The 15,615-nt window shown below is 46.8% G+C and overlaps 1 protein-coding gene across 1 annotated transcript in view; it reads left to right on the top strand.

Annotated features, from left to right (window-relative positions):
* LOC120913248 overlaps nucleotides 1–13,697 on the top strand; it is a 67,769-nt gene extending 54,072 nt beyond the window's left edge. Inside the window, exons 8-11 of the mRNA XM_040323067.1 lie at nucleotides 897–1,109; nucleotides 6,558–6,749; nucleotides 8,674–8,767; nucleotides 11,268–13,697. Of these exons, the coding sequence (XP_040179001.1) occupies nucleotides 897–1,109; nucleotides 6,558–6,749; nucleotides 8,674–8,766 (498 nt within the window). The 3' untranslated portion in view covers nucleotide 8,767; nucleotides 11,268–13,697. The remainder of the gene's footprint in view (nucleotides 1–896; nucleotides 1,110–6,557; nucleotides 6,750–8,673; nucleotides 8,768–11,267) is intronic.
* Nucleotides 13,698–15,615: the final 1,918 nt, after the last annotated feature.

The raw sequence follows: 15,615 nt of genomic DNA on the forward strand, positions 1-15,615 counted from the left end.
TTCAGGGGTTGGGCTTGGCCCCTTAGTTCCAGTGAAGGGAACTCTTAAGACATCAGCATACCAAGACATTTTGGACAATTTCATGCTCCCAACTTTGTGAGTGAGTGAGAGACTTGTAAAGCGCAACACATGCAAACTGAATTGCCCCTGGGCGCTGTATCCATTTCATGGATAAGGAACCCCTTGACCTCAGAAGAGATGGGTTTTAATCTTTCTCCTGAAGGCCAAGTGGTCCGACTCCAGTCAGATGGTGGTTGGTAGTGCATTCCACAGCCGAGGTCCCTGGACTGCAAATCTTCGATATCCTTTGGACTTGTATCTGGCTTTGGGTATCTGGAGTAGGTTTTGATTGGTGGATCGCAGAATGCGATTGGGGTTATGGGCTTTTATTTTTTCATCCGCAAACTGTTGTGGGAACAGTTTGCGGATGACCTTTTCCTGTTCCAACATGACTGCACACAAGGTGCACAAAGCAAGGTCCATAAAGATATGGGTGAGCGAGTTTGGGGTGAGGGAACTTTATTGGCCTCCACAGAGTCCTGATCTCAACCCGATAGAACACCTTTCTGATGAATTAGAGAGGAGACTGTGAGGCAGGCCTTCTCGTCCAACATCCGTGCCTGACCTCACAAATGCGCTTCTGGAAGAACGGTCAAACATTCCCAAAGACACACTCCTAAACCTTGTGGACAGTCTTCCCAGAAGAGTTGAAGCTGTTATAGCTGTAAAGGGTGGACCAACTCAATATTGAACCCTACAGACTAAGACCGGGATGCCATTAAAGTTCATGTGCGTGTAAAGGCAGGCGTCCCAATACTTTTGGTAATATAATGTACATCCCTACAGGTTTCCTTTTGCTTGCTTGTTGTCCATGTTGTCTCTTGTCTCCATCACAGGCTCTGGCGGACTCCCTGCTGTCTCAAGGACTGGATGACCTCAGTGGTTCTCTCCCTGGTCTCTCTGCTCCTAACCCTCTACTAGCCCAGCTACAAGAGAAGGGTCGCCTCCTGTCTCATGCCCACACGGAGAGCCAGAAGCAGAGCATCCAGCACCAGCGAGACATCCAGGATCTACTGAACGCTCTGAACGAGTGCCAGACACTGCTCCAGGTCAGTACAGTGCGGTCTAACCCAGTGGTTGTCAAATGCCCCCAACAGGCCATGTTTTGGGAATTTCCCTTAGATAAAATGGCTGTCCAAAATACCAAGCCGGTGACTCTGATTTAAAGCACCTGTGCAAGATAAAGGAAAACCTGCAAACATGGCATGTTGGGGGTACTTGAGGACTGAGGTTGGAACTGCTGATCTAACCTGCTCCATTCCTCATCTTCTGTCTACTGTTCTGATGAAACCAGCTGGGCTTTGGTGCCTATGCATGCTCTGTGTAAATCAGGTCAGTCAATATCCTTTTGGCAAGTAGGGCCCCTTTCACACGTGGTGGATCTGCTTTCAGCGATCCGCCAGCTCAGCAGGAGATCTCTTCGTTGATCTCTCTGCTGAGCCGGCGGATGACAAGTTCCTGCTCACTGAGCGGGGAGGGGCTTGTGCAGCGCCAGTGTCTCCTATGGAGAGATCGGACTAAAATGGACAGCATGTTCGTTTTCATCAGATCTCATCCGATCCGCCATGGACAGATGGCGACATTTCGCCATCCGTCTGATTTTATCGGGTCGGATGTCAGCGGACATGTCTCCGCTGACATCTGACGCTCCATAGAGATGTATGGAGCGGCCGTTCAAGTCCGCCGACAAAACTGGAAGGCGGACCTAAACGGTCCGACCGCGTGAAAGTGGCCGAAAAGAGCTTCCATATACTCTCCAGCTGGGTAGGCAACATTGATACTCCCAGTTGTTGTGGAACTACAAATCCCATGAGGCATTGCAGGACAGCCACAGGCATGACTCCTCCCAGAGGCAGAGCCATGATGGGACTTGTAGGTTCACCATTGGTGGAATGCTGAGGTTGCCTACTCCATTCACAAAGCTAACAGACCTGGATACAGAGCTTTTATTTTCAGATGAATGAGATCTATAGGAGTCACATGGCAAAAAAAAGATCCTTCTCCTGGTGTTAGTTTTGTGAATGGAGCCTTATGAGCACCAATGGTGAATTGCTGTTTGCTTTAATCCACATCACTTGGAATATTGACTTACTCACAAGCTGCCTTAAAGGGGTTGTAAAGGTTTGTTTTTTATTTTCTAAATGGGTTCCTTTAAGCTAGTGCATTGTTGGTTCACTTACCTTTTCCTTTTGATTTCCCTTCTAAATGTTTGTCTGAATTTCTCACTTCCTGTTCCTCCTCAGTAAGCTTGCCCCCATCATCCGAGCCGTTCTGGCTGGGGGTTAGTCAGCGTGCTCGCCCCTCCCTTGGGACTACTTTCCTGTTTTCACAGCGTCTCCCTGCAGAGATGTAGTCCCAAGGGAGGGGGCGAGCACACTGACTAACCCAGTGGCGTCACTAGGGTTGGTGTCACCTGTTGCGGTAATACTTGATGCCACCCCCACCCCCTGGCACTTAGCAGGCTAGTGCGTCGGTGCGGCTCTCCCCCTTAACCTACCACAATGGATGGAGCTGGGATGGAATTGGATGGATGGAGCCGGGATTGGATTGGGGTGGTGGATAGAGCTGGAATGGGATCATCGGAATGGATGGAGTCGGGATGGGATCGGGGGATTGATGAAGTGGGGATAGGATCAGGGGGGATGGATGGAGCGGGGATAGGATCAGGGGGGATGGATGGAGCGGGGATAGGATCAGAGGGGAAAGATGGAGCTGGGATAGGACCAGGGGGGATGGATGGAGCAGGGATAGGACCAGGGGGGATGGATGGAGCAGGGATAGGATCAGGGAGGATGGATGGAGCGGGTATGGGATCAGGGCAGATGAATGGAGCCGGGATGGGATTGGGGGGATGGATGGTGCCGGGATGGGATTAGAGGGATAGCTAGAGTGGGTATGGGATCGGGGGCTGGGTGGAGCTGGGAAGGGATCGGGGGGGAATGGATTGAGGCGGGATGGAATCAGGGGGTTGTATGGAGCGAGGATAGGATAAGGGGGGATAGATCAGGGGGATGGATGGAGCGGGTATGAAATCAGGGGGGATGAATGGGGATGGGATCGGGGGGAAGGATGAGCGGGTATAGGATCGGGGGGTGGGTGGCGCTGGATGGGATTGTGGGGTGGATGAAGCCGGGATGGGACCTTTTGATTTAGCGGGGTTAAAGTATATGTGGTAGGGGGTGCTTTGGGAGGGGAGAGGAATTGCGCTGGGGGAGGGGTCAAACTTCATATCTGCCCCCTCCTACTTCTAGTACAAGTCCGACTCCTCTCTAACCCAAAACAAAGAGCACCCCCTAGCACCTATTCTCTAACCCCCCCTAAAATAACTCCTGGCAGCATCATTGTTACCTGCAAATGCCCCCCCCCAACCCTCCAACCACTATGTCTCCCTCCTCTGCAATACAGTACTCCTGTAGCATACCTCAGAGAAGGCGATGACGGTAGCGTGGATGGTGTCACATGGTGCCTGTGTACACGTCCGAGCTGAGGAGAAAGCAGCAGTGAAAACGGAGATCTAATTGTGGCCGCGCTGTGTGGAGGTGTGTGTGGGACGGTCGGACCGCGGGCACCCAGTCTGTCTCTGCCTCACTCCCTTCTCCCCGCACATCGCATGGAGCAGAGGAGATCCCGGAAGGGAAGGAGGGAGCCGCGGCGCCCCTCTCAATGCGGCGCCAGTCTGAGCCGGGTGTCACCCTCTGGCGGGTGTCACCCGGGTGCGGGCTGCACCCCCCACACCCCCATAGCAACGCCACTGGACTAACCCCCAGCCAGAACGGCTCGGATGATGGGGGGCAAGCTTACTGAGGAGGAACAGGAAGTGAGAAATTCAGACAAAGAAAAAAAAACAGTTAGAAGGGAAATGGAAGGAAAAGGTAAGTGAACCAACAATGCACTAAGGAAGCTATTTAGAAAATAAAAAACAAACCTTTACAACTAAAAAATGTCTGTCTGCCTCTGTCCTAGCGAGAGGTTCCCTTTAAGCTGTAGAAATGTTGAGGAGAGTCCTGCGTGCGTGGCGCTGGGCGTTCGCGTTGCCGGGAGCGCAGGGCAGCTGCGAGTCTGTGAAGGCTTTTCACAAGCGGCTGACTTCTGAGAGAATTTCTCGCGGTTCAGCGGTTGTATTGTGCGGATGAATGAGGGGCCCCGCTCTATTGTCATTCTGCCAGGACGACATCCCATAATTATATAACCCATCATTCTGTCTTTTACAGACTTTTTCTTTGAGGTTAATTTACAAAACTGATTCAAGAGGCTCAATTCACAAAGATAACACGCTAGAATAAGGATACTTATAAAAAAAAAAAGTGACAGTTGTTCCTGGCTGAGCTCAATGAGATTTGAAAATGACAGTCACGTGAGCAAATCCAGATCCGTATCTTTGTGATTAAAGCTTTGTGAATTGAAGGGTTTATTTTATTGATGTCAACAGAGACTCCCAGACTAAAGACCCGTACACACGATACGATACGAAAATCGGATGGAAAATGTCTGACCATTTTCGGATCGTTAGTACGGTGCTTTCAACAGCCGATCCAGAACGGATGTGTTGCCAATCAGCTGGAGTGATGTCCCATAGCGCATGCCCACATCGTAGGAGGCTTTTTCCGACGGGAGATCCCATTTCTCGGGCACAATTTAATGCTATGCAAACAGCGGAGGAACACGTATTTGTCATATTGTGCCTCGCTGTTGCGCCGTGGGTTTACAGCGAGGCACAAGGTGACATCTACGGTGTCCCTCCGCTTTTTGCATAGCTTTGAATTGTGCCCGTGAAATGGTATCGCCTATCTAAAAAACCCTCCTATGATTTACATGTAAACATTACCAATATACAGGTTTATGGGGGGTGTGTACAGTATACAGGTGTGTGACCAGTATTGGGGTATACATGGGATACAGTGACCAGTATTGGGGTATACATGGTATACACAGTGCTCAGTATTGTAGTATACACAGTGACCAGTATTGGGATATACATGGGATACACAGTGCTCAGTATTGGGGTATACACGGTGCTCAGTATTGGGGTATACACGGTGCTCAGTATTGGGGTATACACGGTGCTCAGCATTGGGGTATACACGGTGCTCAGCATTGGGGTATACACGGTGCTCAGCATTGGGGTATACACGGTGCTCAGCATTGGGGTATACACGGTGCTCAGCATTGGGGTATACGCGGTGCTCAGTATTGGGGTATACGCGGTGCTCAGTATTGGGGTATACGCGGTGCTCAGTATTGGGGTATACGCGGTGCTCAGTATTGGGGTATACGCAGTGCTCAGTATTGGGGTATACGCGGTGCTCAGTATTGGGGTATACACGGTGCTTAGTATTGGGGTATACACGGTGCTCAGTATTGGGGTATACATGGGATACACGGTGCTCAGTATTGGGGGTATACATGGGATACACGGTGCACAGTATTGGGGGTATACATGGTATACACGGTGCACAGTATTGGGGGTATACACAGTGCACAGTATTGGGGGTATACATGATATACACGGTGCACAGTATTGGGGGTATACACGGTGCACAGTATTGGGGGTATACATGGTATACACGGTGCACAGTATTGGGGGTATACATGGTATACACGGTGCACAGTATTGGGGGTATACATGGTATACACGGTGCACAGTATTGGGGGTATACACGGTGCACAGTATTGGGGGTATACATGGTATACACGGTGCACAGTATTGGGGGTATACATGGTATACACGGTGCACAGTATTGGGGGTATACACGGTGCACAGTATTGGGGGTATACATGGTATACACGGTGCACAGTATTGGGGGTATACATGGTATACACGGTGCACAGTATTGGGGGTATACACGGTGCCCAGTATTGGGATATACATGGTATACACAGTGACCAGTATAGCCCTACCCTGTCCCAAATCATGCCCTCATAAATTATCTCATGAAATTACACTGTTAAATGTTTTATGCAGAATTAAGTTACAAAAATAAATATTAACATAAAGCATATCCGTACCCATCAGTGCAGCCTTATGTGTGTCCATCGGTGCTGCCTCATCCGTGCACCTATGAGAGGCGTCACACTGATTGACTTTCCTGGCATTGGATCAGTGTGCTCTCCTATCATAGGAGGCGGGACTTTGTTACAGCGGCCGCCGGGTATTTCAGATCCAAGCTATGTCACAGCAGAAGATCACCGCTCTGTGTGATCAGCACTGGATACACAGATATAGATACAGTGTGACCAGAACATGGAGGGGAGGACTCTGACAGGGGCGTACCAGGATGACGTCATTCATACAATCGCGATGAAGCCGTTCTGTGCATCGATGCAGAATCGTTTAAAGCTGCATCGCGATGCATCGATTAGGCAATTATTATCAACACCGGTTGATTGGTCGATCAACTTGGTACATTTAGCCTGCCCATTAACACTTCTGCTGTCTTTTATATCGGCCTGTGTTGAGCTTTATACTTTGTGCTGTAATAAGGTTCTCATCCATCCAGGAACAGCTGCGGCACTGTAAGAACCGTCTACAGGATGCGGCGCAGGAGAAGAAGATGCTGAAAGAGACTCTACAGACCAAGGAAGCCGAACTGAGAGCCGAGAGACAGCGGCACAACTCTGATCTGTGCCAGGCCCAGGCTGACCTGCTGCAGCTACATGGCTCTGCCAGAGAGCGGGACCAGGACACCAAGGTATGGGCAGAATGCTGGAATCCACCATGGGCTTAACTCCTGACTGGTCACTGTGTATAACATGGATAGGATATGTCATTGGCACACCAGAAAACTTCTTTCAAAGTTTGAAGCTCTTTTCATTGTATTATCCTATAGAGAAGCTTCACAATGTGATCATGGAAGAAAATTACCTTTGCTCTCTGGTGACATGTGTCATGCAGGCGGCCAAGGCCACACAAAGCCCACCAAGCCTGACACCTGAAGGCAGCTTATGTCAGACTTTCTGGCTGCTTCAGAACTACACGTCCCAGCATAGCTTGGTACCCTATTGTGCTTTTAGGACATGATGGGACTTGTAGTTCTGGAAGGACTACAAGTCCCATCGGCACCGGGGGGGGGGGGGGAGAGTACAATGAGCAGAAGTTTCACTTTTGAGTGGAACTCCGCTTTAAGGGCCCATTAAGTTATTTGTGGTGTGTTCATGTGCATGTATGTCAGGGTCCATTCATGGGGTGCTTTCCTTTGGGCCACGTACACATCTGTTTTTTCTGTGCTTCTGTTGGGGCACGTCGCTGCATGAACATAGCCGCTGTGTCCTAATATCACATGTGGGTGAGTGCAGGGCCCCAAATGTGCCCTGTATGCGTTTGAGAACCCACACTCCCCCCCAGGTCATCTTAGAACACAGTGGCTGTGTCCGCGCAGCCGCATGCCCCAACAGAAATGAATGGGACGCCGGCACAGAGATGCATGCAACACCTGTGCATTCCCGTGCTGGGAAAACATGGGCCTGTACGTGGCCTGCAGTAAAGTGCGCTGTGTGAATGGACTCATAAGGCAGCGGTTGAAATATATTGGCTGGCTATAAATTCTAAAAATCAGATGTGACCCTTTTTTGTAGATCAACACGCCTTAGGTGCATTGCCTTAGCTTGTTGGGAAGCCATTCAAAATGAATGGCACTAACACAGGTTTACGCGTAAATGTGTGCCCTCAATGTAGGTAAAGACTTTTATTAATTTTTTGTGGTGAAGTGTTAAAACCCCTATAGGTTTTTGTTGCTGTCAGAGTCCCTGTTGGGGAGATTGGCCTTTCACCGTCCCAGTGACCATTGTTATTGGGGGAACATTTTGAGTTGTCACCAGAACAGGAATAGAAGGCATTCCCTCTAAAGCAGATCTCAATAAGCTCTCATGATTTCCCGCAGAGCGGAGGAGTAAATATTGGGGACCTGTTCCCTCTTTCTGTTGTAGCGCTCACATGCGTTATGGCACTTTGATGTGCGTTGCATTAGGACGGGCATGTCGGTGCGCCACAATGAATGAAATAATGTACATGAGCCTTTTCTAATATTAAGATGGTATATATGTTGTGATGCGTTGGGCCCTACTATACAATGTCTTAGGGTGCCATTCACAATGAATACACATATACAGCGGGTGTTTTGCCATGCGTTGAGGTATTGCATGCCAATTTAGCAGGTTTTGCCACAATGAAAAGTGTGAATGAGCCCTAAAAGAATATCTGACTTTTTAGAGAAAAAAAAAATCAAAGGCTGTCATTTCTGAAAATGATAGTTGTCTATCGGTCCTTCTGATCCAGGGGCTTCGGTACTTAGACTTTCTGATCCAAAGGCATCAAAGTACTTGTACCACTGGACCAGAATGGCAGCCAGGCAATCAGTGTTTTCAGCAGATGGTCAGCACTGTCAGCCGCCTCCCTCTCCTTTTCCCAGAATGACAGATGTAATGCAATCCAATTAAATAAACAGCATCTTACTGATATGTGACGGTTTCACTGCGGCTATGAAATGAGAACAGAGGGAGGGTGGGAGCTGAGCAGGCTTTGTGTGCGATTATAAATAATGGAAGGATCGTGGGGAAACGCATGTTGCATTCTGTACAGTGTGATGCTAATTGCTTTATATTTTCTGATTTTACTAGAAGCTGCTGCTAGATGCTCACAGTAGGGATCAGACCATCAAGAAACTCCAGGAGAGGCTGATCCTGAGCGGTGTGATGAGAGACACACTTTAAGGTGAGAGACCCAACCTGTCTTTATTGGTTCTTCCACTACATCAGGGATATGCAATTAGCAGACCTCCAGCTGTTGCAAATCTACAAATCCCATCATGCCTCTGCCTCTGGGTGTCATGCTTGTGGCTGTCAGAGTCCTGCTATGCCTCATGGGACTTGTAGTTCTGCAACAGCTGGAGGTCCGCTAATTGCATATCCTTGCACTACATCCTACTTTACATTTAGTGGCCACTTTAACTTTATTTCCCCATTTGGCCATATGCATGCAGCTATGTGACTTATTTCATGATCCCAAATATATGAGCATGATCAGTGGTGCACCCCCAGCATGGTGACTGTGCTGTCATCGGATACTTCAAGTCACAGAATAACAATCGGGATCTGGTAGGAAAGGCTCCCGACCTTGTGATCACAATGACAGCCAATCACAGTGATCACCTGTGAAGGTAATATGCACGCTATTGTTCCTAGGCCCTACTACAGGGACAAATAGTGCACACAGATGTGGTATCTTTTTATGTGTGTCAGGAGTAAGAGAATTTATTTGATGATGTTTTCTGGTAGTGGGTCATGGAATGTATAGCTCAGTGATGACGAACCTTGGCACCCCAGATGTTTTGGAACTACATTTCCCATGATGCTTATTTACTCTGCAGTGTAGGTGAGCATCATGGGAAATGTACCGTAAAACCTTGGATTGGGAGCATAATTCGTTCCAGAAACATGCTTGTAATCCAAAGCATTCTTTTACAGGGTATAACAGAGAAGAGAGGCGCCTCTAAGTGTAGCAATAAGTTGCTAAATGTTGTATCTTCATTAAATGTAACCATATTGCTACACTTAGAGGTGCCTCTCTTCTCTTTTATACTCAGTTGTGACATGACGCTACTCTTATATCAAGACATCGCTTGTATATCAAGGCAAAATTTATTAAAACATTTTGCTTGTCTTGCAAAACGCTCTCAAACCAAGGTTTCACTGTAGTTCCAAAACATCTGGGGTGCCAAGGTTCACCATTACTGGTATAGCTAAACTTCAAAAAAATAAATGTTTTTACTATCTTTTGAAAATGAAACGCAATAAAAGATCTCAATTGCCATAAACCACCAAACTCCAATTTGTCCTTTCAAAAAAAAAGTTATAATTCACCTGGATAAATAAAAGCGGAGTTCCACCCAAAAGTGAAATCACCGCTTATCTGATTCTTCCCTCACCGCTGGTGCCGCATTTTGGCACCTTGAGGGGGGTGCGGGTACCTGTTTTTGACAGGTAACCTGGGGGGAGGTATGTCATAAGTTTGTCCCCCCTCCTCCTGCTGCCAGGCCAGTAAGAGAGCGCAGCGCACTTTGCACAAGGCTTCAATGCCGGGTTCCCTTACCAGCAATGGCGGCGGCACCACCACCCATCGGCTGTGAGGCCGATATCACTGGATTCCAGGACAGGTGAGTTCCGTTTGGATCTTTTCTGCGCTAAAAATGCATGCACAATGTTTTCCATGTATTCCAATGGCTCTAGTTCACACCATACAGTCAGTTTCCGGTGCAGAAAAAACTGAACTGCATCTGGTGTGAACTGGCCCTAAAAAGTCAGCAGCTACGTTATGTGTAGCTGCTGACTTTACATTTTTGGAGGTGGGGGAAGAGAACTCTGGGCCAGATTCACAGAACCGATATGACGGCGTTTCTCCTGATACACCGTCGTATCTCTTGTTCTATCTATGCGGCTGATTCATAGAATCAGTTACACATAGATATCCCTAAGATCCGACAGGTGTAATTGACTTACACCGTCGGATCTTGGGATGCAGTACCGCGGCCGCCGCTGGGGGGAGTTTGCGTCGTATTCCACCGTCGGGTATGCAAATTAGCAGTTACGTCGATCCACGAAGATTTTTCCCGTCGTTACGTCGGCGCAAGTCTTAGTTTCCCGTTGCAAAGTTAGGGCTGCTATTAACATGGTGTAAAATTACTCCACCATGTTAAAGTATGCCCGTCGTTCCCGCGTCGCTTTTGATTTTTTTTTTTTCGGCGTAAGTACGTTACGCACGTCGCGATTCACAAACGCATCGCGCCGCCGTAATTTCGCGCAAAGCGCGTTGGGAAAATTGTGAACGGAGCATGCGCAGTACGTCCGGCGTGGGAGCGCGCCTAATTTAAATGGTACCCGCCCCATTTGAATTGGGCGGGCTTGCGCCGGACGTGTTTACCATACACCGGCGCAAGTTTCCAGGTAAGTGCTTTGTGGATCGGGCACTTACACTGAAGCCAGCCTTGCTGAAATAAATGTGGAGGGGGTGTGAGAGGAGAAAGATTTCAGTGAAGGTCTGCTACCCCTCCACATTCCTTTCCAGGGTCTGCATGTGCTGTCAGGTGACCCAGTTCCATCATGAATGAAGAGTAATGCTCGTTGGCCAGCCTAGGCGCGGGTACATCGCTCGACTAAGAATAATTGGTAAATTTGCATTTTTCTTTATCTTATTTTTATTTTCTGTGTACTTTCAGGCAGGTTGCGGTTCATCAATGCTATGACCAGTTTACCAGCCACAGCTCGCCTTCCTTTATGGTTCACAGAGTGGCTTCCTTCCTCGGTATTGTCTTTCCAAGAGGTGTGCGACTTCTAAGCGGCACCGAGGCCAAGTCTCATCTTCTATTGAACTGACTTTACGTTGAAGGTGACTGCCGGAGCTTACACTAATAATGCTGATTTTCTATGACGTGGGGACATTATGGTATCGGAGGGAGAGGGTAGATTTATAGGTAACCTAGTTAGCGGAACAGCTGATGTTGATGTCAACAATGGGATCAGCAAATAAGCTTACTACAGCTTGGGAACAGTGGAGGAGAATACACGTCTTCTCAGGGTGTTTGTCTGTAATTTGTGTTTTGTCTTGTGTCTGGAAACAGGTGCAAGTTGTCTCTCATTTCCATGATATTGTGGGCCGAGCCAAGTTTTTTGTGCCTGGGTGTTTTACAGAGCAGTCAGGAAATGAGTAGTTCTGGCAGTCAGGCCAGAATCCACTGCCAAAAGGTAACTTGCACCTGTAACCAGAGACAACTTGGCTGCAAGAGGAACCTCCTATGGGTTTTAATCAGTGGCAGGATTTGGCAAACTTTCCCTTCCAGCTGCTGAAGAGGAACAGGCATGCTGAGACTTTAGATTCTTCAACAGCTGATTGGATGTCTGATGACCTCGGTATGGCTGGATGCTGTATACTGCATGTATAAGGGGTTTTTCTTTGCAGAGGGGGTAATACTGTTCCCCCTTTTTTAAATGTAAATGGAGGTTATTTAAGAGAAATGTTTTCTACCAACGATCATTGCCTTAGGAATAAATAGAAATATATTTTAATAATGGTGATTATATAGCAGGGATTTTTGAAGCTTTTAATACTTGAATTATTCTATTTTATTACAACCTGATCCATTTACATTGGGTGCCTTAGATCATGTGACTGTGTACCGCCAGGCAGAGGATTGGGTGAAGTAGCTCTGATTGGTGATGTGCTATATACCAAGGCAGTGTACTAACCTGCTATGCCCAGCTGTCGGGAAACTGCCTATTCTACTGTGCCCTGCCAGGGCATGCTGGGACTTGTACTTCCCTGGGAGGGTCGTATCTATTGTAATGCAATTTCACTGTTACAGAAACAGCCCATAAAGAAGGTGCTTGTTGATGGGAAAATATTACATATTAATTCTGTTTCATGGCATGGTAAATACCTTTTGAGTGGTGAGATGTACCTCTTTGTAAAGGGGAACGCCAACCCAGAAGAGAAGGATTAGAATCACTTTCAGGCTGGGTTCACACCTAATATAGATCACAGAGGGGGTCCGGTGCGTCCTTGTTCTCCATTTCAGGCCCAAATATTTGCCTGAATTTGAACCTGAAATGGAGAACAGGGACGCACAGGACTTCTGTGCAATGCACTCCATGGCCGCCCCGGAGAGATGTGACCTGGCTCCATCGAGAGTCGGGCACAATCTCCTCGCATGCAAATTGGATGTGGTGAAAACCCACATCCAATTCGCATAAGTGTGAACTCAGGGTAATGTGTGTCCCCTAGATGGAAGAGTTCCCCCTCATTTTCTATTCCATTCTCATCAGGGGTATAGGCGACATAAAAAAAAAAAAGTTTATTGCTGTGTGACCCTACTGCAGAGATTTATCCTGTCTTGGTTGCCACTGGGGCAGAAATCCTCTCCAACAGGGACATAGGCAGCAATAAACACCTGGCTGAGTGTCTAATCTTTCCCTACTCTAGTCACAGCAGTCTGGGATGTAGTTGCACATTTTTGTCAGTTAACTTTCAAAGCACCAATCCATGTCTTTTAAGCATTTCCTTACTTTAATCTGCAGGCCCTTTTTATAGAGAGCTATAGAGCTTACTCAGCAGGGGGGGTATATGTGACCTCTGCAGAGAGAGCCCTGCTTCCACACACAGAACTGCAGTATGCTGACAGACTGGCTTTTCTATACAAACTAAGATTTTTATTTTATTTTCTCCCCACCTTTTGTCTTTATGCACCTGCAGTGTATTTAATCTAAACTGAAGGCTCAGCCGGGCTTTTGTGATGGAAATGGACAGTTGTCTTTATTCAAGACTTGTCTACAGTTTCTCCAATTCTGTTCAGCTGATATAAGCTGCTTATTGTACCATTCCTTATCAACCTCAAGCTGACGGGGGGGGGGGCTATACAAATGATTTTTTATTTCTTATGTGCAATTGATATGTTTTTTGCATTTTTGGTGCACCTTCCATTTGGGATGCATCAAAAAAATGTACCGAAACATAAAATGTAGAAGCGCAAATGTGTCTTATATTCCCCTCTCTTTGTTGGCAACCAAAATGTTGAGAATTGTCAGCAAAACACTGAAGTTGGGTTATATTACATTCTGTTACCATGCTGTGAAAAGTACCTTTTTTTTTTTTTCCAAAGGGGCCAGCAGTAGAAGTTTTTTAGTACTGTAAATAGCAGAGATTTAAATGATTTGGCAGCGAGAGGCAGATGCAATAATAGAGGACATGTAGGGAACCTGCTGCAAATAAAACCCTAATAGGAACCAATCAAATATAGGCTTTTATAATCTAACTTACCTTGGAAAACGTCAGGCAAAATTTGGTTGGGCTAACAAGATATTCCATGCCCTACAAGCGTGGGGTCTTTTTTCATCCGATTCGGCCGGCTTTAGGCCTCGTGTACACATGGGCTGAATATTGGGCGACATTGGTTTGTTTAATAAAAACCCGGCTGACATTTGGCCCATGTGTATAGCCGGTGTAGTGTCGGTCTGCTGCCTATCGTAGAATGCTGCGGAAGTCACGTGACGGCCAACTGCTCATGCGCGATGCGTTCCAATGGATTTACGACAGTACACACCACCGAACCCGGCATTCAGGGCGACGTGGAATTAGAGGAAAGTGGCCAGTCGGCCTCACGTCCTCGCTTCGCTCGCTCGGCCTCCTGACTCTTTTTTTAACATCCTCCAATCCACAGGGATGTTAAGGAAAGAGCCTGGATGCCGACCAAGGTTTCACTGGTGTGTACTGTCGTGAATCCATTGGAACGCATCGCACATGCGCAGTGACTTCGGCAGCATTCTACGATAGGCAGCAGAATGTGACAATACACCGGTCTGACAGAAGCTGACCAGCTCCTGATCAGGGGCTCCCGCCATTGCCGGAGTGTTCTGGCGGGGAGGCTGTCCCCCTGTCAGAACATCATAACTCAGTGGGGGGAGATTGATGTACCAACATCGGATTGTTGGAGCCGTTGTACTAACAGGAGCGGTCAGGTTTATTTTCGTTCAACCTACTGGGTGGAACGAAAAAGCTATCGGTGTGTACCAACCAGGCTTTTGGCGACAATAACTGGCAGCTTTCCGAGTGCAAAAAGTATTAACTATTATACTCAACCCTCTGTGTGAACAGACAACAAAACCTCCCTTTTCTATGGTGAGAAGAAATCAAATGTAACTGCATTTACTTATCACTGGCATCATAATTGTCTCACTATGTTCTCATCAGTAGGACATCTGCCTGTGTGTACACACTTCACAGATCATCTCTGTATTCTATGCAAATGGTTACTGAAATCCTGATAGAAAGCATTGTTGGGACGGCACCAACTGCCATAAACCGGGATCACAAGAGAGGTCCAAATGACTATTAGCTTTTCTTATAATGTTTTTATAACTTGTATTTCCAGGATGTAATTGGTACAGATCTGTAAATAAAAAATCTCTTATATGATTATTTTATGTTGTATTAATGGTTATTATATGTAAAAAAAAAAAAACACAGAAATCCAAAGTTTATTAATCAGTTTATTTAGCTCTTATAAAATAGTGCTTCCTCTGTATATCTCTATACAAACAAATATACAGCATTATGTACATGCATGTAAACTATAAAATCTGATTCGGTACAAAAACTATAAATCAGCAGATAAAAATTGGTTCATATATATATAAATTATATTCAGCCTAAAGTGCGATCCAATGATATCTATGGCTCAAGTTGGCCCCTTCGGGTGTTCTGTAGATGGCCCTAATTTTTTTTGACATTGCTGAACTCTATTTAAAAATATACATCTATGAGGCCTGCTTGGATAATCCGACATAAAACAGCGTATCAATATAGTGCGCTCTCTATATATAGAAATATATATTTGTCAATGGCATCGTAAGACAGCCTTCTTGAAAAGTTCACTCCCAATCATGGATGTATATTCGCGTACTTGAAATACATTCCAAATTGTGGTGCTTAATACAGGGTGGGCCATTTATATGGATACACCAAAAACAAAAGTTGGATTCAAAATGGCCACCACCCATCTTGAAAAGTTTCCC

This window comes from Rana temporaria, chromosome 9, assembly GCF_905171775.1.
Source record: "Rana temporaria chromosome 9, aRanTem1.1, whole genome shotgun sequence".
In the NCBI taxonomy this organism is placed as follows: Eukaryota; Metazoa; Chordata; class Amphibia; order Anura; family Ranidae; genus Rana; species Rana temporaria.